Source organism: Calypte anna, chromosome 7 (assembly GCF_003957555.1).
Source record: "Calypte anna isolate BGI_N300 chromosome 7, bCalAnn1_v1.p, whole genome shotgun sequence".
In the NCBI taxonomy this organism is placed as follows: Eukaryota; Metazoa; Chordata; class Aves; order Apodiformes; family Trochilidae; genus Calypte; species Calypte anna.
This window is the reverse complement of record NC_044253.1, coordinates 36,200,014-36,225,223: the sequence shown is the minus strand read 5'-3', so window position 1 is coordinate 36,225,223 and position 25,210 is coordinate 36,200,014. Positions and strand designations below refer to the sequence as shown.

The 25,210-nt window shown below is 45.1% G+C and overlaps 1 protein-coding gene across 1 annotated transcript in view; it reads left to right on the top strand.

Annotated features, from left to right (window-relative positions):
* The window catches only part of PLEKHM3 (pleckstrin homology domain containing M3), a 63,831-nt gene extending 43,980 nt beyond the window's left edge, over positions 1-19,851 (top strand). The window contains exons 7-8 of the mRNA XM_030454419.1: positions 4,166-4,323; positions 14,096-19,851. Of these exons, the coding sequence (XP_030310279.1) occupies positions 4,166-4,323; positions 14,096-14,273 (336 nt within the window). The 3' untranslated portion in view covers positions 14,274-19,851. The remainder of the gene's footprint in view (positions 1-4,165; positions 4,324-14,095) is intronic.
* The last annotated feature ends 5,359 nt before the right edge of the window (positions 19,852-25,210 follow it).

Genomic DNA, 25,210 nt, shown 5'->3' with positions numbered 1-25,210 from the left:
TGTCTGTCTCTGTCTCTTTGTATAGTGCCAAGTGTGTGTCTGGCCTTGAGAAACAACCATAAATTTTCTTCTGTCAGGAGGAGAGGCTGGGACAATCTGGTTGAGATTTGAAGCTGTAGTTCAAGGTGGTGTAGGGGTTTCAAATCACTTAACCCATCCCCTCCAGGAGTCACTTGTGTCTGCCATGTAAATCAGACTGGAGAAATAAGTGGAGCTGATCACTCAGTATTGCAGAAGGAGTTTACAAGGCAAACCTGTGTCTTTAAAGAGAGTGCCTTCTAATAAATGCTATCTGCAGGGAAATACACCAGCCCCTGCACGAGTAGTTAATGTTACTGCCTCAGTGTTGGCCTATAAAACAGCTTTATCACCTCTGTGACAATAATGATTAACAAGCTGATTTACAAGGGTGGGGTCACTAGACCGTTTGGCAGATTTAGCTTGTCTGAGAGTGGCAGGGACACAGAACCTGAGAGTTACAGTGTTTTCACCCCTTCACCTGGAGTGCTAAGCCCTGGTGGCAGGGCTCTTATGCAGAGCAGTAGCAGCAGATTCTCCTCTTTGGAGATACAGGATTCTAGGGTTTCCTCCTGTGCTTCTGGTACATGGGCAAATTACAGGTCCAGGCCTGAGGAGAATTTGGGACATTTCTAGCTGAGTTTTTGTTCCTTCCTAGGGCTTATTCCCTGTTCCCTTAGCCACAGTGAAGGTGTTCTAGGCACGCTGTTACACCATGCCTGGGGTTGTTGGCTGTCCCTTGTGTCAGAGCTGGCAGAATATACAGATGTGGGTGGATTCCTCTTTTCTCTGAGATTCTGGATAGCTTCTACTAAAATACCCTCCATCTGTTGCTTCTGCATTATCTTGGATCTTAATATAAGGGGGAAAAATGTTTTTTTTAAACTGTTTCTGATTTTACTCTCATTATCATATGTTGGAAATTACTCAGACTAGCAAATTTAATGTAACAATTACTTTAATCCAGGAACCTTTGATGTGGTTTAACACACCGTTACACTTCTCAGAATCTGGTCTTGTCAACCTTGGCAGTTCCTCACATGGAGCAGCACAGTGTATCTGAAAGCTTGGCAAGCTCCATGCTCCTCCTGCTCCTGGTTTTGACAGTCCTTATGTAGGTGACTGAAGGTATTCATGCTTGCCATGGGATGGAAATATTTACCACAGTTTTAGAAGCTGGTAAAAATGCACAGGCAGGGTAGGAGCTTTGCTGACCCTCACTCAAATTCACAGCACAGACTTGTGCAAAATGAGCGTCTCACCCTTTACCTTTTCCTTCTTAGCTGGCATTGCTGACAGGAGCTCTGCCTCAAAGCAAGCACTCACTGCCCTGAAAAGTGTCTAGAGTCTCTACTGATTTTTTTTCTCTCCTGTCTAGAATGTTCATCACATCTGGTGATAAACTGGGGAATTTAACATCTGTTCTTTAATGGCTTTTGCTCCCGTGGAACTCAAGCTCAGATTCCAGCCTCAACTGGGAGAACATCCTGGGACTGCCATCATGGTTCTGGGGTGTCTGAGCTGACTGACCCTGGGCCTGCTCACAGAAGAAGTTTTGACACCTTTGGTTACATGTCCTGTGCTGTTCCTAGCTTATAAAGCACTTACTGAGCAAGTGTTACCATAAAACTCCTTGGGGACTGCAAGTGGAAATACTCCTTTTTGCTTCCAGAATAAATGGAAATGAGGATTTTATTCTTATTAGCTATAAACACAAGAGGAGGCTGCAAGGAAAAGTCATATCCTGTGTACAGCCTTGAGGTCTCTGATGAAACAAAATGACACAAAATTTACAGATGCTAAAAATAGTGGTAGTATCAGTTTGATGTTGCATTTTGTCCTCCTCCTGTAATACAGTAAAATGGCCTGTAATTCACATTGCAGAATTGCATACATGGCTCTTTGAAGATCTCATCTTCATTGTATGTCTGCAGTGGCCAAAGTTAGAAGCAGCCCACTGCAGTGTTACCTTGAGCCATACAAATAAGTGAATAAAGAGGGACACAAAACAGCAGCTCCTTAGGGAGCCCACTCCCAGGGCATCTCCCTTAGCTTGGGAGCTCTTCAGAACAAGAAACCTTTTGTGCCTTGTACAGACTTAAATTCACTCCTGGTGCTTAGGAGGGTAATTGATCATGTTAATCTTGTTTATGGCATTGTATAAAATACGATTTTAATTCAGAGATTCAACTTTTAAGTCCTTGCTGACAGTGACATTAGTCCAGAATTGGGGAGTTTGTTTGCAGCTCTTTCAGCCTGGCATTTTAATCTGAGCTCGTGAGGCCTGATGGTTCCTGTAGCATGAAAATACTTTGGGAAGTATGTATACGTATTGTGATTTCTTCACAATCTTTGCATGAGTATTTCGTCTGTCAGCTGAAGTGGCTGTTTGGAGGGTGATTGTAGCCTTGTCACTAGCTGGGTGGCTTCACTGTTTCTTTCCTCCTGTTTTTTGAATACTGTCAGTTTTCATACTTTTCCCTTCTCCCGAGCTGTTTGGCTTTCAGACCCTTTGTAACTCTGGAGTCTGCAAGCCAAACTTTTCTTCCTTTAAAATTAAAACCAAAACCCATTTTAGAGAAGGCTAAACTAACTCCTGGCCATCTGCTAGAAGGTTACTAATAGCACTGCCTTGAACTAGGGCTTCATTTTTCTGTTTGTTGCAGCAGCTTCTCTGCACTGTTTACGTTGTGGTTGAAGGGGATCTTCCTACACCAGGATGCAATAGGAATGTCATTTTTCCTCTGCCCTAAGCAGATGTCCTGTCTGCAGCAGTAGCAATAACACTGCCCTTCCTGTTGTTGCAGATGTGGTTGGCAGGCTGGAGCTGAAGGCAGAAGAGGGGCACGTTTCAGCCCGTGCCATTCCATGCCACCAGCACCTCCTTTCCCACCTGTGCTCTCCAGCAGTGGCTCTCTCTGTAGGCTGGTGGGCAGGAAGTTGCCCCAAAAACATTTATTTCCTTTCTGCTTCATGGTGGAGAGGAATGCTTCCAAAATCCCTGTTGCTCTTCTCTGCCTTGACCTTTGCTTTCTCTGGGTCTGTTTGCACTAAACCCAGAGGACAAGTAGCCTGTTACCCTGTGGAGGGGAGGAGTGCCTGAACTGAATCTGGCACTCATGTCAGTGTAAACCTCCCCACTCTCAGGTTTCAGGGTGCAGCCCCGTGCAAGCCTTCAATCTACAATTATTGCATTCTTTTCCCTTTTTATAGAAGGTCACTATCAAATCCCTTGACACTTTTCTGTTACTAATCTGGCAGGCTGCCATTCAGCCCACAGGAAGCCCAAGAGAGAAGAATATACACTTAGAGCCTTATTTCATCTTCATTATTCCCTACACCAGCAGAATTCCTTAAACTCTCTGAAGGTTTGATGTGAATGGAAGGTATTTTGCCTGAATAGCACCCCTTATTGAGGCATTGTCACAAATTTAGATGAGTGTTGTGGCTAGCAGTTTAATCTGTACTGTGTGGCCATTTTTTCACACCAACACAGGGAGTGCTAATCACTTCTAATGGTCTAGCAGGATTGTCTAGCACTGAGAGACTTCTTGATTTGAGAGCTGGACACTGAAGGAGAAAACCCACAGTTCTTATTCAAGAGCTTATCTGAGAATTTTTTCATTTTGGCAGTGTGGGGAATATTTCAGTGGTTTTCAGTAGGAAACAACCTTGCTAAAGGAGGAAAGGCAGGGTTCCATTCACAAAAAATATGCAGAAAAATTGTGCTTTGGAGAAAAGCAACAAAGACAGAGATTTGTGCATAAAAATAACATGAAAAAAAAATCAGAAATAGATGGCAGTATCAATCCCTGCCAGTTACATAATAATACAGAATGTCTGCTTTTTTTGTGCCTTAGAATAGGAATGCATTGTTGTACATAAAATGATTACTGATCTTGTATGTTAATGTCATCTAGAGACTAACAGAGATATGGTAAGTTTGTTTCTGTGGTTGGGTCATGGCCAGTTCATTGGCTGCTACAATCACTGATTTCATGGTGCTGTAGTTGTTGGGAAGTCCCTTTCCTCTCATTTTAAGCAGCAGCACTTAGCTGCATTTCTGTACTGATCAATATTGTCTCAGTCCTTCAGGGAGTTGTAGTCATTTTGGGGCATTTCATTCCATGTTGATTTCTTATTTCAGGTGATTGAAGGAAAGCTGGCTCCTTTCTTGGGGAAGGTGATCAAGTTTGCCACCTCTCACGTGTACAGCTGCAGCCTTTGTAGTCAAAAGGGTTTCATCTGTGAGATTTGCAACAATGGAGAAATCCTTTACCCCTTCGAGGACGTTGCTACAAGCAGGTACTGTAGTGTCAGGCACACTGACACTGTTTGATATCCTTGCAGCTTCTCAGCCTCCTGACCTCTTGTTTCAATAGCTAGGAGCTGGATCCCAGTAATGCATGTTTCTGGGCAGCTGCACCAGGTTACTGGTCTGGGGAGGCCACCATCAGCTGACTTGGACTTGGGTGGGAAGAGTTACTTCCCAAAGCCCTGTAAGCCTCATAGCAGCTGTTCTAAAGAGGAAGAGCCTCCAGCAGCATCACACTGTGGTATATCCAGAGCTCTTCTGATTTTGCAAAGTGTCCTGAAAAGCCAAATGGGTCTTCTGGGGTGATCACAGACATCCTCCTGGTAGCTAATGTCACTGGGATATACTGGGATTGTCCAGTGTAGAACAGGAACCATCTGTTCTGAAGTATTTTCCTCTTGAGATGTTATGCCTAATTCTTTGCTGTCTGTGTGCATACTCCTGTGTGCATACTCCTCTGTGCCTGTGGAAGCCAGAGTTTTGTTTTTTTAAAAACCTGACACTGCTATTCTCAGGTGCCTGCAAAATAAATAGAAGCATGTGCCAGTCCTAAGCTAGACAAAATTTAATTCACATTATTTAGAGAACTAGATGCCAGAGGAGGGGCAGAAGTGAAGGGAAAACCTTAGAGGAAAGATGCAGGAAATCAGAGAGGACTTAGCTAACACAGAAGTGTTACCACACTTTTTCACAAATATCTTGGATTTTGAATAAAGGAGAGGGTTGTTTGGTCTTTTATTTTTAACTTGACAAAAAGACATTGCAACACAGCAGCACAGCATTCCTCCACAGATAAGTACTTTTCTGGCTTTTTCAAATACAGTAATTTCAGTTTGTTCTCCAATCTGTTCTAATGAAGGAAAAAAACCCACAAAATTGAAAAGCCACCTCTGGAAAAATTCAGGACCAGCCTGTTAAAAGGGCTTCATTAGGTACCCGAGTTCCCCTGTGTGCTCAGAGATGTTAAATTACCAGTAACCAAGGACTGCTCGTTGGAGATTTTCAGCCTGACCTGAGTTTCAAAGACTGTTTGCTCATTCTTTTTTCCAGTCTCTCATTCTAAAAAATAGATTGACAAAGCAGTGGGCATAAGCTAAACAAGGTGTGCAGCTGAGCTCTATAAACAGCTCTCAAGAAAGAAAAGGGGTGCATGGTGAGACAGGCTGAGTTACAAAGAGAGGCTAAGAGGACATAAAACATGAGATATCTGTTGAGACTGTAGAAAAGGCAATTGAAGATATTCCCAGAAGATTGATGAGAATGTGTAAGAGCATTTGGGGAGGGAAGTTTACTTGAAGTGTTTGTACATTTGATTTGTCTGGGGGATTTTTGGTCGCAAAAACATTGTTGAGTGTAAACTGTTCCACCCTTCAGCTGAGACATACCCTGCAATTAGAGGGTTTAAATCCTTCTGGAATCAAATAGTGTTTGTCAGCAGTTCAGTGAAAGCCAAAAGAAGCTGCTCTAGCTCCTGGTTTTATGTGAATTAGGTGCCAGAAAGGACTTTTTTTCATGTTTCACACATGAAGTTGTGGTTGATGTCATGCCAAAGGCAGTGGTCTCTGTTAATGATTTTAATTAAAACACAACTAGCATGAAAGGTTTCTCTTTCATATTTTGTCAGAGGTCATTCTGCCTACTCCTTTTCTACTCCTCACTGAACCTTGCTTTTATCCCCAGCATTTTCCATTTCCCTTCCTAGTTAGTTTTCTCATCTCATTCCTGCTCACCTCTATGAAACCAACCAGATTCAGGGCTGTGTTTTTGCTCTTTTCCAACCTCAAGGTGGAGGCAGCACATGCCACCAGCTCCATCAGCTGCACAGCAGTGAGGGAGAAGGCCAGAGAGAGGGTATTTGTGTTCATCTCCATCTCTTAGAGAGGAGAGCTCTCTGAGGTGGGTGTGCTGGCCTCTATAGCCACAGGGGGAAGATGAGGGTTAGAAATAGGGAGATGTACAGAGCAGCCTCTGACAGATGGAAGGCACTAAAGGTTCAAGTGAAGGCTTGGAATTATACCTGAAATTTCTGAAGGTGTGTTCAGCTTTCCTTGATAGCCAAGTGGTGTACAGAGCTCTGAGTAAACAGCTCAGATTTGTCATTTAATTGTATCACACTGAGGGCACAGTGTGCAGTGAGGGTTGATCATGATTACCTTTGTGAGCCCTGCTTTTCTGGAGCTGCTGTCTGCAGCAACCTATTCACATTTTGTGCTCAATACTAGACTGCCAAGTACCCCTGCTGTAGCAGCTGAGAGCCAGAGGGAAGAGCAGCTGAAACCTGAAGATAGTATTTTTCCTTCTTCATTTGGAGTGTTGTTCATTCACTTCTGAGCAAGCTGCTGCTTCTAACTGGGCTGTCAGGTTAGAAATATTTTCAGAAGTGGGTTCCTGGCAGCTTTTGTACAATTCACCTTCCTGTTGAATGTTTGAAATGTGAAGTCTGGTGTGTGTGTGTGCTGAGCTAGCACCTGTTATTCTGGCTGCCTCCCTGACCTTTCTCACTCTTTGGAGAGCAGAGTGACAGCTGTCAGAGAGGCTGTTATCATTCCAAGGTGGTCCTCAGCTGGCTGCTACCTTTCCATCTTCATGGTCTCTTCTTAGGTCAGCTTAGAGGTGGAGAGATTGTTTCTCTCCAAAATGTTCTCAGGAGTTTCTGGAGCAGCCTTCACTAGGAATTTGTGAGGGATGGGTCTTGTTGAGATAGATAGAGCTGAGAGAAAAGGAGGGCCCCTCTCCAGGACTGGAGCTTTTCTTTGGGCAGGTTATTTGCTTGAGAGTCATTTTTGTCAGTCCTTGAGCAAACAGAGTGAATACCTGGGTTATGCACTCCTCAGGGTTTGAATACACATATATTACATACCCTTCTCTCACTAATCAGCATGACACATTCCTTTGTTGGCAAACGGTTCCAAAACAAACACAATCCCTTCACTTAATTAGCGGGTCTGTGGGCCCTGCTTGGCAGGCTCTTTACATCCTGCTCAACAATACAGCACAACAGTTTGCTGCCTTGAATGTTAGGGTGGGCTCACAAAGTCATAAGCTTTCTAATGATATTTCCTTTCTGTGGCTGTGCTTGGGAGGTGGCCCATCTGCATGGAGCTTAATGAAAGTCACGATTCACCAGTTAAACAGTTCCTTAAAAACTGTCCCATACTTGTGGGTGCCTCTTGCAGCCAGGTTGATACCTCTTGTCACCATTTTCTTCTCTTCTGTCTTACCATTTATATAGTAGTTCCTCAGGGTTCTTTCTAAATGTCAGCATTTCAGCATCTTTTCAAAGGCCTTCAGATGGTAAGAACCACATTTAAAGCCTCCTGAGTTAATGACAAGTTTCATGGAGCAAATTGCCAGCTAGTGTAAACCCTCACAGCTCTGCTTTTGCTGGAGCTCTGGTGACTTAAACAACCTGAGCATCTACCTGCTGGTTTATTTCTTGGACCAATTTTGCCCCGGGCTGAGGTTTAGCAGAATAAATGTATAAAATTATCCTATTATATAACTAATTTTATTTTTACAGATGTTGTGAAATGAGTTTTAACTATCCCTGGCTGTAAACTGGCTTGTTAGAGCTATCCTTGCCCATTTACTGTCAGCCAGGCACCACTCCTCAACTCTTTCTGGTACTACTTGTTCTTCATGAACATAGTGAAAAAAATTGGCTTTTTTGCCCACAATTAAAAAACATTAATGCAGAAGTGAAAAGAAAATGCCTGTGTCTGTAATATGTGGCCACATTTGTTTTATAACTTAGAACAATTTGTATCAAGGTTTAAATCTTGAGGAGTGCTGAGAAAAATGCCATTGGGATGAGAATAGGATTATTCATTGGAAAGGGTTTTCTGTCTGGTTAGATAAGTGATTATAGATCTAGTAACAGTTACTCTGTGCTACCCAGTTAATAGTTTTGCTCTTGCCTGTGTATCAGCATACAAGTGACTATTTCCACAGTTTGTTGTGTTTTGCTGGTAAAGCTGGCTAGGAACTACTTAGTCAGTTCTTGCCTTTTATGTGGTGACTGCAGATGTGTGTGAACCATGGAGAGCTGCTCATTTCTGTTCATTTATCAAGGCTAAACTGTTCTCATGTTGTGAAGTTAATTTGTTCTGCAGGTCAGTAAAGCATGTAGACCTTTTAAGATACAAACCAGAAGGCCCAGGTCTAAAATAGACATGCCATAGGCTTACTGTGTCAGGCAGCTTGGATGCCTCTGTAATCTCTGGGCAGCATCCTGATAAGCCCAGTGGATGTGCCTCACTTCACACAGAGTGAGCAGTCCCATGGAGGGCTCTGAGCCACAGCCTGGCTTCACCTGCATGAGGCTTTGCAAGGTTACAGCTCACGCTGCTGTGGACAGCTTGGAGCCTGTGGGAGAAAGTTAAAGGGAGACTGAAATACATAGGACATTTCCAGGAGATACCTTGGCACAAGTCAAAGGCACCACTCAAAGTGCAGTCTTTTCCCTCTCTCCTTGATGAGTTTGTTTTATGCTCAGCAGCCTTTCCCCAAGCTCAGTTCCCCTGAACTGTGCTAGAAGTTTAGTACCTCATTTTTGAAAGAGCTTAGCTTATCAGGTGTTGAGAGGTGCTTCAGAGCACCCTGAAGTGATCTGCTCAGCACTTTTTTTAAAGAAACTGAGGCACCTAAGTAGATGTTAAGTTCTCTTGATAATTTAATTTCACCTGAATCTGTCAAAATTGCTTAAAATCTTCTGGCTCAAATCTTCTGATTTTTGTCTGTGCAGTGTAGCTCAGTAATGTTATCTAGAACACATAAAGAGAAATAGATAAAACATAGTGGGCTTTTCATCAAGCATTGTATTTTGGAACTGGATTAGCTTTAGAGATAGTTTTTTACCTGCCTAGTGTCAGGGTGGTGCTAACTGGAGCACTGAGTGAGAAGGCAGATGTTTATTTCAAGAAGGAAGTTCCCTGCAGCACTGCTCTGCCCTGCTGGTTCAACACAGCAGCCATGCATCCCCCTTCCAGTTTTTGTTCTGTGGCTTCCCTCCTGCACTGCCTTCCTCACTAGATACTTTCCACTTGCCAGTCAGGACTTTTTAGTTCTTCCTCCCTCCTCATGCAAATTCTCCTTTGTAGACAGACTTCTCCAGCTCCAAATAGAGTTCTGTGTAGCCCAGACAAGACTTTTTCAATGGCTTTTTAGCCCATGAAAGGCAACACTCTAAAGTGCTCAGAAATTCTAAGATTACTTAAAGAACCTTGTTTGTATATTTAACTTATTTCTTTAAAAGTGATGTTCCTTTTTTCCCTCTTAGGTGCAGGCAGGTAGCTTTCAACATTATGGCAGAGCCACAAAGTCCTTTTTTATTAAAAGCAAAAGTCCTGGCTTAGTCACAGGATTCCAAGACCGGAGACTTAAAGTAAAATGCAAAGTAGTGTAGTCATGAAGGCAAATGGTGACTGTTGAGGGGCAGTGTGTCAATGTTCCTGTTAATAGTATTGCCTGATAAATATTTCATTATTTCATTATGTTCCTGTTAATATATTGCCTGACTCTGCTTTCAGTTCTTCAGCCACCACGTTGTGAACATAGTGCATTAATGGCAGGAGAGGCAGAGGGGCCAAGGCCTGCTGATGGTGTGGCACCTAGCAGAGCCAGAGGAGACCTCTCTGAGCAGTGGATCTGCCAGGTTCAGGGCTTTTCCCCTGGAGTATTAAGGGTAAGCCCTTCTGATGAGCAGGTATATGGAACAGCAGGGTGATGCTGTGAATCACCAGTGGCTCCCTGAACACTGCAGTCATCATCCAGAGGGAATTTCAGACATCTGGGTAACAGGCTCTGCTCTGGTTTTGTGTGGCCTTTTTTTTTTTTCCTCCTGCTTTCAGAGGCAGTTTTTTTTCAAGAGCAAGTCTGAAGTATTAAGAGATTTTAAGTATGGTATTAAAAAACCCACCTGTGTCTAGTGAAGACTGTGTGTCATGCAAGGCATTATCCTAACAAGCTCCTTATAGGGACAAACCAATGTCATATCAGTGCCAACTTTGTTCCATTCATTCCCTACACGGGTGTCCCTCCCCAGGCAGCTCCTCGCATCGGTTCCTAGGCAACTGCAATAATATTGCTGCACGTGTGGGTCAGGCATTGATTGCCTTTGGGGCTTTTTTTTGTGTGTTGTAAGTGAACACAGCCTGGTCCGTTTTCTTTTTCTTTGTGTTCTGCTAAGATCTCAGGGAGCTTTGAAGGGTGCACCTGTGACAGTCACATCCAGGCAGTTCAGCAGACAGGCACACATGCTGAGTGTGGGATCCCACTGGAATCTCTGGGCAAGGCTCCCTTCAGCTGCTGGGCTCTGCTCCTCAGGGCTTTCCAGCAGCCAGGTTAGAGGTGTCACAGTATTTTGGATGTTTGGTGAGTGTATAGCATCACCTGAGGAAAATATCAGTGACCAACCCCATTTCAGCTTATTTCACTCTGCAAGGAAGGGAAGAAGAAATCTGAGGAGTTCTCACCAATGAAGGGTTGAGCCCTAGATTAACCCCTTCCTGATCTTGCTTTTATTCACTTGAGCAAGGTCTGGGGCAGAGGAAGCAGGATTTTCTTAAATGGAAAACCAGAAAGGTAATGTATAAAATTACAGGAGAAGGGATAGCACAGCAGTGAGGTGGGGAAACTTTTTGCCCTTCTCAGCTCTTTTAAGAGGTCCTGACTGACCTTGAGGTTCCCCTCATTTGCTGTTCATGAGGTGGGAAAGGCAGTGGATCTGTCCTGGGCTGGCTGATCATTTCATGGCTGAGCAGCATAACCATGAGCTTCTTTGACTCCCCACTTGGTGTTTGGAAGCCAGAGAGGTGCAGCCTGTGTGCATGGTGCATTTCTGTCCTCAGAAACCTTGCTGCTCTCCACAGCTTCATCTCATCACAGTCATGCTGGGCAGTCTGTCAGCCTGTAAGGTTCCTTGAGACAACTAGAACTGTCAGATGACATCCTGGGCCACCTCTTGATCATCTCTGTTTTATTTTGTCTGCTCAGGCTGGAAGCCCTTGGAGTCCTCTCTGTGTTGCACGTCATCTTATCCATGGGCATCTTAATAGTGGTGCAGCACAGCTGGAATATACAAGTGTAATCAATTTGTTGTGCAGAATCCAGAACTGCTTGCACCATAAGCCTGTGAAATTCATGTGGGAACCTTGAAATGAATTTGCCAGAATTTACAATTTACCAGGTGCTGATACATGTGTGTTTCAGGTGCCAGACTTAATGACATTTCCTCAGCCTCTTCTGTTGTCACCTGCACCCCCTGGTTGGGGATGGGAGTACCTTGACCTTCCCCAAAGGAAGCAGGAAATAGGTCTTTAGAGGGGCAGCCAGGGGTGGGGGCACCAAAATGGACCAAACCTAGACATTAGTTATCTTGATTCTGAACTCTGTGAGAGAAGTTTAGTTTTTTCCACTGAGCTTCTTTCTGAAAAATGAGTTTGTATTAATTTAAACACCATCAATCTTTGCTTTCTCTGCTGATGGGTTTTGACTAGAGAGAGCAGATGTGCTGGCTCCTCTCTTATCCTGCTCCATCCATTCGGCAGCAGTTTCTGACCAGTTTTGTCACCTCCATGTGTACTGTGGAGAAATACTGAGCAAGTGTAGGGAGTGGCAATGCATGAGCACACAGCTACACTCCTCATCAATCATTACCCTCTAGCAACTTCCAGGGCACTGTAAATTGCTGACTTAGGAGGGAGAATTAGCTTGATAAAATCACCATTAGTGTCAGTTCAGAATAATGTAAACTCTTAAAGACTGCTGTCCTTTCTGTCTGTCCCTCACCCATTATGTGTGTTTGTGGGGATCCCAGGCCAGCAAAGCACATGAGCTTGTGCTTCATTGAAGGCAGATCAGTAATCCCAAGGAGGTCACTGAGATCCAAGTCTGAAGCATGTGTTTGTGTGCTTCACTGGGTCAGGGCCACAGCACACACTCCTGAGCACTGAATTTGTAAATATCACTGTGTGAGACAGTCTCTTGATTCAAAACCAGATTTAGACTCACCAGCTGGATTTAGAAAATGGCAATCAAGTGTCAGTGCAAGAGAGCTTGTAGTAGGTACACAGCATTATACTTAGCATTTTAAATTTTTTTCTTACTTGTTATTTGAGTTTTATCAGTTTATGCTAGCTAGAAATGTGCCTCTCTGAACCTCTGCATACCCTTCTCAAAGCTCTGCAGCTAATAAAATTCAGATCATGTTTGGACCTATGCATAAAGCTTGAAGCACAGCCAGGAATGGTGGTGTAGAAGTTCCAGGTGAGGTGCAGATGCAGCCAATACATCTGGCAAGTTGCGTGAGCTTGTGGGCTTCTCTCAGAATGGGCAGACTGCATCCCAAGCACCATGCTTTGCCTTATGGCTCCTCAGTGTTTGGGGTTTGCTTCTTCATGTTTCCTATTTTAATTCACGGTTCTGAAGACAAGAACTTTATTTCTAAAAAAAAAAAAAAAAAATTAAAAAAAAATAAAACAACCTCAGCAAAAAAAGCTCAAAGCAAATAAGGAGAAAAAGCCCACTAATGAGTAACAGTGGACACTTGGATTCTCATATAGTCATTCGACTGCAGTAACTGCAAAAAAGGAAAAGTGAGGGGCATATCAGGACTTCCCTCAGAATCACCAGGGTGACCATCCACCCCTCATTTCTATTTCAGAATTGCTCTAAAAGTTTGATGTTTTGTTACTTTCATTATTTGATTATCCAACTGAAATGTAAGGCTTTACACCTCTAACATTGTCCTCCTTATTTTTTTTTTCATTTGGGTACAAAGCTGTAGTGACTTACTCATCACTACAGGTAGTTATTTACACTGAAAGGCTGAGAATGCCCAACTGTCTGGTCATGGCCCACTCCATGGTCACCAGATGTTTCATTGCTCCACACCAGCTGGAACTGGGGCTTGATCTGCTCTGACATGACATCCATTGCCTCAGAGTGCCCCACAAGCAATCCAGTCCTCTTGTTTGAGCAGCTGATTTGTTTGAATTCATAAGATCACTTTGAGAGCAGAATAGAGCACCTTTGAATGCCAGAAGCTGTAATTGTGCTGATCCTGTCCCATCTTCCACAGGACACAGAGCAGAAAACACCATCTGCTTCTGTTCCATTTATTACTTTGTGGAGTGACTACTTGTCACGGTTTAACACTGAGAAACTTGCTGTTAATTTCAGCAAGTGCAGCTACTTACAAGAGACTTAGCTAAAAGCAAAAGTACAAGACAGAAAATCACCTTTATCCTGACCCAAACCAGGACACTACTTCTCCTGCTGTTGAAGTGGGTTGTACTTTACTCTTCCCAAAACAGCTGAGTACTGGAACTTCAGTGAGAAAAATGTCTTACCTTGGCTGTTGCAGATGCTGAAACATAGCTTAATGGAAATGAGTATTTTTACTCTTTCATTTACAAACCAGAGCAACAAACTTGTCTTTCATGAAACAAAATTGATGACTATTTTGTGGTGGACCTATGAAGATAAGTCTTGATCCTTCTAAAAAATTCTGCCTGTGTATCAGAAGTGCAGGGACAGATTCTCAGGAGCTGCAGGTGGATGCAGGTCAGCTCGTTTTAGCTGTACACCTGCAGAGGTGTGGGCAAGCCCATCTCTTTGACATCTCCACTCTTCTGAGCCTCAGTGCTCTTGGAACCAGCAGAAGTGTTAGAAGGCACGTGTGCTGCCCACAGTACCCGGGAGGTCCGTTGCATGCTCTGCTCCTGTTTTGTCACTGGGTTTTGACGCTGGTTTGTGTTGCAGGTGTGAAAGCTGTGGTGCTGTCTTCCACTCTGAGTGCAAAGTGAAGGCTGTGCCATGCCCCAGGTGTGTGCGTAAAGAACTGCAGAAGAAGCAGAAATCCTTCTGGAGGCGACTGAATATGGATGAAAACTTCGAAGAGTCTTGCAACATGTTTGAGTTGTCATATCAGAACACATGAGTTCCTCCAGGCAGTGGCCAGCCTGAAGAAAATCAATCCCTTTCCCAGCTGCCAGCTCAAGCAACTTCTCAGCTTAGCCAGGCAGAAATCTTTCTGCAGAATAATATCTGACCTTCTTTTGTGAATAGCAGCTGCCAAAGTGGCATAAAGCCTAATTGGCTTTGAAATACCAATGGCTAAACTGCATTTTGCATTGAAGTCCAGCCTCCAGCTCTTGCAGAAAATGTCATTTACTTGAAATATATTCGGTCTAGCGAATTAAGTACCCAGCTTTCTCTTTTCCTCCTCTGGAGAAGATTTTTCCTCTAGGCAGAAAATATTTGCTGCCATGACCATGTTATTTTTTATGTTGTTCATTTAGAATTGATGCATCATCTACTTATTTATGTGTATTATTTATTTATTATTAGCCTTGGCAGAGGTTCTGGTGAGGTGTTTCACAGAACCAAATCGGGCAGGAGTGATTTGAAACTTACCTGCTCCTTCTGATGTGGACAAGTGGTTCCATTTTGTCATGTTTCCAGATGTGCATTGACATGTCACTCCTCCCTGAGGGAAGAAAAGTATCTCCCATCAAACTTTATTCGAGGTGCTTGCAAACAAGGTGCAGAGTAATTCCTTCAGCTGTGTTTATAACCACACACGGATAAGCAGGGGACTTACTGCTGTTTTTGTTCTGGCTGGGTACCTCAGTCAAGCTCTGTTCCTGAGGTCCATTGGGTTTTACAATGGTTTTTCTTGATCTGTGCAAGGCCATGTCCTCATCTCCAGTAACACAGTGTTGGTTCTGACCCCCTGCTGCTCTCATTTTTTGAGACATTGTAAGTGTCGACATTGGTTTTGGTTTTATTTTGTGAAGTTTACTGTAAATGTTTCTCTAAGCTGAACCTGGTAAGTCTGATAGTTAGGAAAGTGGTCTTGCCCACCTTAATTAGACAGTACCTCCAAAATCATGAAACATTAGTTTGCTGTGTTCATGTGCAGTCTGTGTCCTGAGCTGTCTGCAAGCTCTGGGGGATTTTACTCTTCTGTAGTGACTTCCATGGCAGAGAGTGAAGCTCATCAAGGGTCTGCTCCACATACCTGGAATGCAGGGAAGTATCAAACATGGTAAATGACATTTATTGTGAGAGGGGAATACACAGTGGGGTTAACTGGGGAGATGTGTGTCATTACTGGCAGTATGTTTGATTCATGGCACCTTCATCTCCACTGAGATCCTCCTCCCTCCAGGCCACACTCTGAACTCTCTCCAGCCCCTGCAGTAACATATATCAGATACCTATGGAAGCATTCACATATATATATATATATATACACACACACAATCACATGCATATGTATTTTTCTTTTCCTCTCACATAGCTTTGTGAAAATGCAGAATACTGATCTTTGCTTTCTGTATCACCTGAAGCTGTTGTATGCAAAGCAGAAGGCAGTCTGGATCCTTGAAGCACCTTGCTAACTGCTGAAGAATTTTACATAAAAGATCAGGGTCCATCCTGCTTCCATGGAAAGGTAGGATGCTGTAGTGCATCCCCTCTCACTGGAGTGCAAGTGGCAGCTGCCCTTCCCAGCCTCCTGTCAGCAGCTGAGTCTGAGCCCTCTCAGACCGGAGTGCAACTGCAATACCCATGTGTTCAGACACACCTTTATATCTGTATGCTCTAGACAAGCAGTGCCTTTCTTTTCCAGAAGTTTCTTTCCAGAAGTAAGGGTTTTTCCATGTTCTTGGCAAAGTGGTGTAGGGATTCCCACATTTAATAAACCTGGTGGATCATTCACCTTTGTCGTGAAAATTAACACTTCCCCTCTGCAGGGATGTTTCTCTCCCAGCTCCCTGTTCTTCATGTGGAATGAGCTGCTTCTGGCTGTTGTCCCTAAAGATACCATGTTCCTTGCACCCTTCCCAGGTGAGGATCTCCCTGCATGCTCACAAATGCAAACACTGGGGAATATTGTGGAATTAGTCATGCAAACAGGAACTGCAGCGGTCCTGGCTGAATAAACAGTACTCTCCTGTGTTTGTCAGCATGTGTCACTGCAGCAAGCCCTCTGGCACAGCCACCAGCTCCCAAGCTGTCAGAATCCAGCAGGTACTACTTTGAATTAGTTCTAGACAACGTTGGGTCATTAAAGCAAAGAAGGTGCTGTTTTTCATGTCATCATGCTCTGGTCTTGAAGATACTTTACAGCACTGCTTTGTGTCCAGCTCAGTTTAGAGAAGATTGCTTGTGTGAGCTGTAAAAAACTAGTCAAGGAATCAAGTTCAGACTTTGCAGACTCTTATCTACTTATACTCTTAGTTACTTTGTCCTGATCTCCAAAGTACCTGTTGAGTTCTGGAATAACAATGTAGACAGCACTGTAGTCGCTCTGGGTTTGTACAGGTATGACAGGACAGTTTATTTTGCCAACAGAGATTTACAGAGGAAAAAAAAGTCCAATGTCAGCAAAGTAGCTGGAATTAGTCATGGGTCCTACACCACTGCCACTGCAAAGAGCAAAACCAGGTCGTCACCATGTGCTGGCAGGGCCCAAAGCTTTATGTAAAAAGATACTGTTCAGTACAGGTCAGAGTAATTTCTTTAAAATCCCACGTTGTTGTAAACAAGCCAGTTAGTTCCTAAAATGGATAGGTGTGCATTTCTGCCATGGAATGGCTAATGCAGCTGCTCATGGCAACTATAGGAGCAGATGTGACACGAAGATGCTTTCCTCTCAGGGATACCTAGCTCCTATCCAAAACAAGTTGTTCCATATGTTTAGGTAAGGTAAAATCTGCTGTCACTGTCACTCCTAAACAGAATGAAAGGCCAGATCCTGCCCCCAGAAGATGCTGGGGCAGTAGCAACAAATCTGTTAATTCTACAGTCTGCAAGACAGAATGAAGTCAAACTGCTGCTGGCATTACTAACTCTCAAAAGACCCAACTCGCAGAGCGAAGTTTTCCAGCAAGAGCTGTCTGCTGGCAGGAGATAGCCTGGCCATCAGCTGGAAACAGACCTCAGGTCTTTCCAGGTTGCACAGCCTGCTCTCCCCACACCCAGGTGAAATCACACAGTGATACTTTTTAGTCTTATATTTGACCACTAGCATTTCAGTGTGAATGGAGAATGAAACGTGTTGTTGGTCTCCTTCTCACAGAAGGCATTTTCATAGCTGATGATGGAGGAATTGATCTGTACATCCAGTTACTGCTTTTCCTTGTACAGAACTTGTAATCAGTGTAGAAGTAGGGTGTTTCACTGCTACAGACTATAGCCTGACTCTGCACTACTACTTAGAAACTTCTCGTGTTAGTTACTCTGAGATTATTTCAATCTATGGCACTGTAGAGATCCTTAGCCAAGTCACTTTTCCTCTTTACCCTGACCCTCTAGCTTTCCTTTAATGGGGAGAAGGACCTACCCAGGGCATGAGAACCACAGCTTTTTTATATATATAGTAACCTATAAAAAGAGAAATTTGGATCTCTGATGGACAGATCTTTCTATTGCTTTTCTTGGTCTGTCTTGGGTGATGAAAAATGAGGGCTTTGTGATGTGACACAATATCCTGTCTGTCACATACCAATATGAGCTCATTGCTGGGATGACAGGAATTGCTGTTCTGAGGGTTTCCTGGGTAAGTGAGAGAAGATGCTTCTTGGTGAGGAGCCTGAGTTTTTCACAATACTCCACAGGATGGGATGGCCCTGTTAGGAGTGAATCATCAGGGTACCTCTAGAGTTCCTCTCGCCAAGGCTCCTCTTCATGTCAGGAATCTCTGTGTCTATTATAATGCATTGATGCTAATGTCCTGAAAGACTTAAAAAGCAAAAAAAAAAAAACCCAACAAAACAAAACACCAAACCAGAGGATGACTGTTTACCGTGAAATGGGGAAGCTGCATGGTTGTGTTTTGTTATTTTCCTGTAGCAACAGAAGGCACTGAGTTTCCCAGGCTCCCCAAGGTCACAGCCTGGATTGCAGACGACTGTTGATCTCTATAAAAGAAATGTAATCGAATCATAATCCTCTCTTACTCTGCTGCTCAGCTGCAAGCCAGTCCCCACTCTCTTTCCCTCTCCCTGTCCCTGTCATTGCTCACAGAGCTGAGCCCACAGCTTGCCTTTGAGCTTCATAGCTCATTGTGCTGCGTTGGCACCAGTCAAGTCTCATCATCCTCTCCTTGGTAATTTGCCTTCCAGTTCTCCCTTTCCAGTAGGAGTGCCTTACAGTACTGTATAGTAGTGTCTATTTCCCTGTGTTGGATTTCCTGATGGAATCTGCTGTTTGATCACCTTGTAGGCTGAAACCCCCCTCTCCTCTGGCTGTGCTTGCTCCTTTGCTGGGGCAGCTGAGCCCATCAGCTTGCTTGTTCTACCCGCATGCAGCCAGCTCTGCAGGCTGCAGGTACCAGCCCCAAAGACACCAAGCTGCATGGAAACCCCTCACTTTTTTGCTCGATTTGGTGCCTTAAATTTTAAAAAGTGAAGAATTCTGTCTGGAATGCTCTGCCATGGCGTGGGTTTGGCATAGGAGATTGAAACCCTTGCTCGTGACAGTTTCCATCTTGCTGGTGGTGGTGACCACAACATTTTCTTATTTTTTGTGCTTTGGGAGGGGAATAGGAGAAAGGATAGCATGGAGATGGTGTTGGGCTTTGTTACCTATATTTTAAAGATGACTTGGGCTTCTCTTCATCCTTCTTTACTTGAAAAAACCCTGGAGTGCATGTACTGGCTTGGGTCAGATCTTAAAATGCAAATTTTGTCCAAATTCCTCACGGTGGCTGTTAATGCAGATCACCAGAATGCCACTGTGGGCATCATCCACAGAGAGATCCAGTCCTGGAAAGCTCTCAGGTGCCCAGGACCAAAGTTTATTGGGCCTCATCTGTGTGTTGGTGGCTCAGTTATTTATCTGTGTCTAACCCACACATTCAGCTAACAAAAATCCTCCAGTGCACAGCGGTGTGTGGTGGGGAAGAGGATTTGTTTTAGTTTTGCTTAAGCACTTGCCTACAAAGTGTGTTTCCAGGGTGGTTTGTCATGGCATTGGTACCTGTGGTACCAGCTTAGCTCATGCCAGGACCTTCTGTCCTTGAGCTAAGCAAAAGGAAGAATTCATGAGCAAAATGCATGTCTGAAGGGTTTAAAGCTTTCAAATCACCTTTAGTTTAGTGGAGGCAGTCAGAGCAGGGGCAGGGCAGTGGCTGGTGCTAGGGCTGTCCCTCTCACCAGAGGAACCATACACCTTGCCCTGGGCTTCAGCATCACTGGCAGCAGGCAGGAGTTTTTGGAAAACTCTGACATGTGTGTGCTACTCCGTTGGCAACATCCTTATGTGTGTTTCATTGTTCTGTGGTTTGTATTGTGGTTTGGTTTCTGTTTTTACTGTTGACAAGGATATTTTTTAAATTATCTGCAAGTGCTAGGCAATAGTCTTAATTTATTATTGCTGTGTAATAATGTTATAATTTAAATGCAGTGAGTTGAATTGCTTGTTGACACTTGAGCAGGGTCTGTTTGGGTTCACTTAAGACAGCATCAGAGCACCAGTCCCTCGTGTATAAAGGCAACTCTCAATAAACAGTAAAAAAAAGTTATTTGTCCTTTTTAATTTGCCTTCTGGTGATTACTGCACCGTGGGTAGGGCAGGTTTGGAAAGAGTGTTAAGTTTCCTTGGAAATGCTCATCTGCTGGTGAAAGGCTTCCAAGTCTAAACAAATGATGATATTTACTGTTGCTGGGTCTAAACCAGGAGGTCTCTAGAAGCACTGTCAAGGACTGTGTAAGGCTGTGTGGGTTTGGAAGTGTTTTCTGAAAGCCACAAATGCCTGAATTTTAAATGGCACTGACCCCCAGCAGCTCCCAGGGGGGCTGCTGGGAAGCTGTTGTTGTTGGACACCTTTGGATACAGAACTCCTGGGAGGAGGCGGCTCCCACTGTGTGGCTGGCACATGGAATTCTGCCAGAAAGGTCCAGGCTGAGGGCCTTGAATCCAAAGTAAGGGGGGAATCTCCTAGCTGGACTAAAGGGCTGGAAGGGCAGGGGGTTGCCCACATTATAGGGGTTCTCCAACCCTGATTCCTGCTCTGCTGGGCTGCTGCTTCCAGTGTATCAGCTGGGGAGCTTCTGCAGCTCCCTGGAGCTGTGGATTTGGTGCACTGAGCCATGGTGGATTAAGCCCCCTGCCTGAGGGTCCCCAGAGAAATTCATACGTAACCCTACGCTCTCAAAGCCTTCAAAGAGAAGGATACATCCCCTCCCTCACTGCCCTTCTGCCCCTCCTCAGAAAGACCACAAGTCCACCAGGAATGTCAATCCTCTCTCCTGCAGGAACCTTTGGACTTCACCCCTGTGATGAAATCTGCTGTAAGCAACGAGTTAATATTTGACTGGGACCACACAAGCTGCATGAGAAAACCATGTGCAAGACCTTCTCTGCCTCCGTATTTGCTTTACAAGGTGGGCAAATTCTCTTCTGACATCTTCCCCTTTCAGAGACCATGAGGTGCAGAAACAGCACCAGGGTCAGGCTGTGAGCTGCAGCCTGCCCCACGTCCCTTGGGAAACAGTGGCAGAGTGCTGGTTGTTCTTGATGCTGAGCAAGGAAGCACCCACCCAGCACCCACCCACCCTCATTCCCACACCCACCCAGCACCCACACACCTCATTCCCTCCTCGTGCTGGTGGGACAGGTCAGTCATTTGTAACTGTGTAAGCTTAAGTGTTTGGCAATTCTCAGTCATGGGCAGATGTTATAACCAACAGCCAGTCTCCTGGATTTTGTTTTTTTCATGTTCTGGGTGTGTGTTAACTCTTCATGATATGTTGAGCCAGGAGAGTTGATAATCTCCTGTGGCCAAGCCACATGAATGGTTCATGCCACCTGATAGTGCCAGGCCAAGCTCCAGCTCTTCTCCTAAAGGTCAGAACAATTTGGTTTTAAAACGTTGCCCTTCTAGCTCTTAGGCTGAGATTACCAGTATCTGGTTTTAAACCAGTTGACTGGTTTTTTAGAAGATGGGAGAACTGGACTCTTCTGGGAATGAGTGACAGTGCCCAGAGGTTTTTGAAGTCCTGAGGACATTGACTAAAATAAATCAAATGGTACGAGTTCCTTGTCCCAAACTATGAAGAAAACTTCTTTTTTCCTTTCAGCTTTTCCTTAATGTGTGTGATAAGGTCCCAGTTACAGTACAGCATAAATTCACCCAAATGGAGCTCACTGCCTGCTGCTTTCCTTGGGGATGGAGAGGGAGCTGAGGCTTACCATACGTTTTCAGTGAAAGGCACACTGAGGGCAAACAAAAATATCCTGGGGGTGTGTGCACATAGCTCACGACTGTCTTTTAAAATAGTTCTTGTTTAACTAAATACTCTCCAAAATTGTGGTCCCATCTAGAGGCCTGAGTGTTACCACTATGAGAAGGTGGTGAAAAGCAGCTCAGATAACCAGGTGTCAAAAGTAAAACCAGACAAAGTCTCCAAGGCAAGCAGGAGTAAATTCCAACCATTTTAAGTGTAGACAAATATAAAACTTGGTAGTGGTGCTGTAAACATGCTAAAAAGTCAGTCTGCTCCTTGCAGTAGGTGACTTGATTTTCTGTAATTGAGGCATTAGCCTCAGATATTAAAAATGAAGTTGTGATGCTCATCTGGAAAGCAGGAGCAGTCAGGTAAGAGTTTGTGTTCAGAGCTGAACTCCCACTGTCTTGAAAGTTTCCGGCTGTTTATTGTAGGTGTTCATCCTGTAGGTACAATGTATTTACAGGTGAACAAGAAGGAACTGTTAATAAAGTGTTGTTTAAGAAAGTGCAAGTTACTGATTCTGTGTAAGAAAGTAATAGTTGTAATCAGCATGCATGGGGAAGGTCAGTCCAAAGTGCTTTCCTGGCACTAAAGATTATAAATTTCTCTTGTTTGTTACTGATGCTGCAGGCAGGTACCTAAACTGCAGCAACTTAAGTCATGAAACATGACAAGTGTCCCTCCACTGAATTGTCCTTGCCCTGTAAGTAGTCCCTGAGCCTGCAGAGTTAACCAGCTCTGCAGGAGGCAGGGTTGGGGTGGGAGCACTGAGCCCCCAGCACCCTCTGCCATTGGCACCCAGTGGCCTGTGACACTGGTGGCTGTTGCTTGTTGTGTACATACTGCAGAATGTCCTGTTCTGACCAGGACTCTGCACTTGCCAAGAGCACTTACCTGTGATTTCACAGCTGGCATGGCTGATCTTGAATCAGATACACACTCTGCTGACTCCAATGGAAGCTGTGTGGAAGAGCCAGAGCTGGATTCTTGGTGTGTGCATGAGCTGTGGCAGTGTGTGAAGGGGGCAGATGCCTTGTGCAGTGGCTGTGCATCCAGCACAGAGTGAACCCTGGCTGAGAGCAGGTAAAACAGTGCAGAAACCACAGGTCTGTCCTGTTGGTATTTACACAGTATTGGCTTTGTTAGCTGTGCTTACAGATTTATGTCAAGTGTTACTGCACTGTCATAAAGCAATAAAGTGCTGCTGTGAAGGGCTTAGGGCAAAGGAGAGGCAGAGAAGTCTCACTGTGTAAGGCCCTCCTGCAGCCCCTGTGCGAGGGCAGGAGCTGTGCAGAGGTCTGTGAGGGGAGGGCAAGCAGAAGCAGCACGTTTGCTGTGTTTAGAGCAGGTAACTTGTGGCTGTGTCACAGGGAGGATATTGCCACCAACAAATTTCAGGAGCCTGATGCAGCTGAGAAGTCCCCCCTGCCATCAGTGGAGAGAGATGAGAGTCCCTCCTAAGAGCAGGGATGTATCTGATCTGAATTGTCCTCTAGTGTTCCATAGAAATACTGACAATGACCCATAAAAGCTGAGAGGTGACATTAAGAAAATGACTGTGCTCAAGGTGGCCATGAAGTGAAAAGGACAAGAGTCCATTGTGTCAGGGTTTCTGGGGACATGGCACACTTCTGGGTCTGGGCTGTTGCAGCTCTGCTTCTCACCTTGGGCTCCCAGTAGACTTGCCCTCAACATTTTGACTGCAGGACCAGGCTTCGCAGCTGAGCTCAGTGTTTGTGTGTAGTGGAGCAAACTGAAATGTCAGTCACAGTCAGTCAGGGAGTCACCAGGGAGTTCAGATCCAGGCACAGTGCCTGCCTGTCCATGGGTCTGTAGCTCCAGTTTGTCTTCCCTGCTCATTGTCCCTGCTTTTCATGAGGTCATGGCAAGATTTCTCCAAGCTGTGTGGATACCTGGGACTTGCCAGGTCCACTGGAGGTGGTTCCTATGTAGTTATTCTCTGGTTAGATGCCACTGCATGGGAGGATGTTTCCTGCTTCTTTCCAGATGCAAGAGATAATTCTTTTCTCTCAAAGCATTTATCAGAAGTGTTTCCCAACATAGCAGTGCCACAGGTGTCCTGTGAGGTGGGAGAGTTAACCTGCTTCTTGACCCTGCTCTGGACAATGCTTCTGAAAAATCAGGCAGCTCCAAAAAAGAGAAGTATCTCTGTCAAGAAAGGGCATTTCAGAGTCCTTCCTCAACCTGAGTGTTGCTGCTAGCCTGGCTTGCCTTGCTTTCCCTGTCAGAAACCAGAGAGCCCCACACCTGCTGGTTGGTCTTCACTGTTCTCTGGGAGGGCTGTTTGGAAAAAATGTGTTGAGTGCTTCAGCATCTGACCCATCTCTCGACTGTCTGAATTAATTTTGAGCCTAGGCAGCCAGCCGGATGAGCCTTCCATGCTCCTTTCCCAGAAGCATTGCCCATGCTGTTTCCTGCCCCAGATTTTATCTTTAATGAGTAGAGCTGAAATCTCTCCTTGACTCATCACCTACATCAGCCTCCAAACTCCAGAGCTGACTTCATACTGGGGCAGCTCCTGGGGTCCATGGGCTCTCTCCAGCCCAGTCTGTATCAGACTGGGTCTGTCCCTCCTCCCTCTGACTCCTGGGAGGTATCCCAGTGGCAGTAAACAACCTCAGTCCCATGGCACCTGCTGGCTCTTTCTTTCCTCTGGTCCTCAGCTCAGCTGGTGCTGAAGATGTGGCCCAGGTTTGTTTCCCTGCTCCCATAAGCACCACCAGCTCCTGCTGCACAGGACCACCAGCTGCCCCAGCAGGGCACTCCAGGACACCCTGTCCTTGGGTCCCACTGTCTTTGTGCAAGAAAAGGGGATTTTCAGCCCAGCTCAGTCAGAGGTGAGCACCATCTCTCACGTGTGTAGCATCCCCTTGGCTTTGGGTGTGACCCCTTCCCATTACTATCTCAGTGGTGTCCTCATCACAGGAGCTCTTCAGCCCCTGGGATGGGGAGACAGCTCCAGAGGTTGAGATGACCCTTTTAGTCTGCACACCTCTTGCTCTGTGTAGCAAGAGATGAAAACCACTGTCTTTGCCCTGCAGATGAAAACCACTGCTTTTGCCCTGCAGATGCAGACCACCACTTTGCCCTTCCCCATCGGAATCTGGGGGCACCTGGGAGCAAGCTGCCAGGGAGGGGCGGGAGCAGAGCAGAGCTTCTCTCGCCCCTCACACTCCTTCTCTTTTTCTTGACCCTCCTCACTGATTGGAAAGGACCCACATCCCCCCCCACCGCCCCCTCTTCCTCCCCAGCCCCACGATTGTCACCGCCAATTAGTGCATTGTTGGGGCACACAATGGCGCCCTGCCCGCGGGAATGGGAGGCTTTTGTGTGGCTCCAGTCGGCCGTAGGGGCAGTCAAGATTCATTTAGGGCCTTACACAACACGGACAGAAAATACCATCCGAAAAGCAAAAGGGGGAAAGAAAAAGGGGGGAGAGAAAGGTAGCGAGAGGAGGGGGGGGACACGTCTGCTATTGAGGGGTTAGCCCAGGCGCATGAAAGGCCCAAGAAGCAGTGCCACATTGAAGACGCCCCTCGGAACACAAAAAGGAACCAGGGCTTAATAGTAATTAGTGGGCAAACTGCAAAGAGCGCCGTGGCTCTCCAGTGAATTG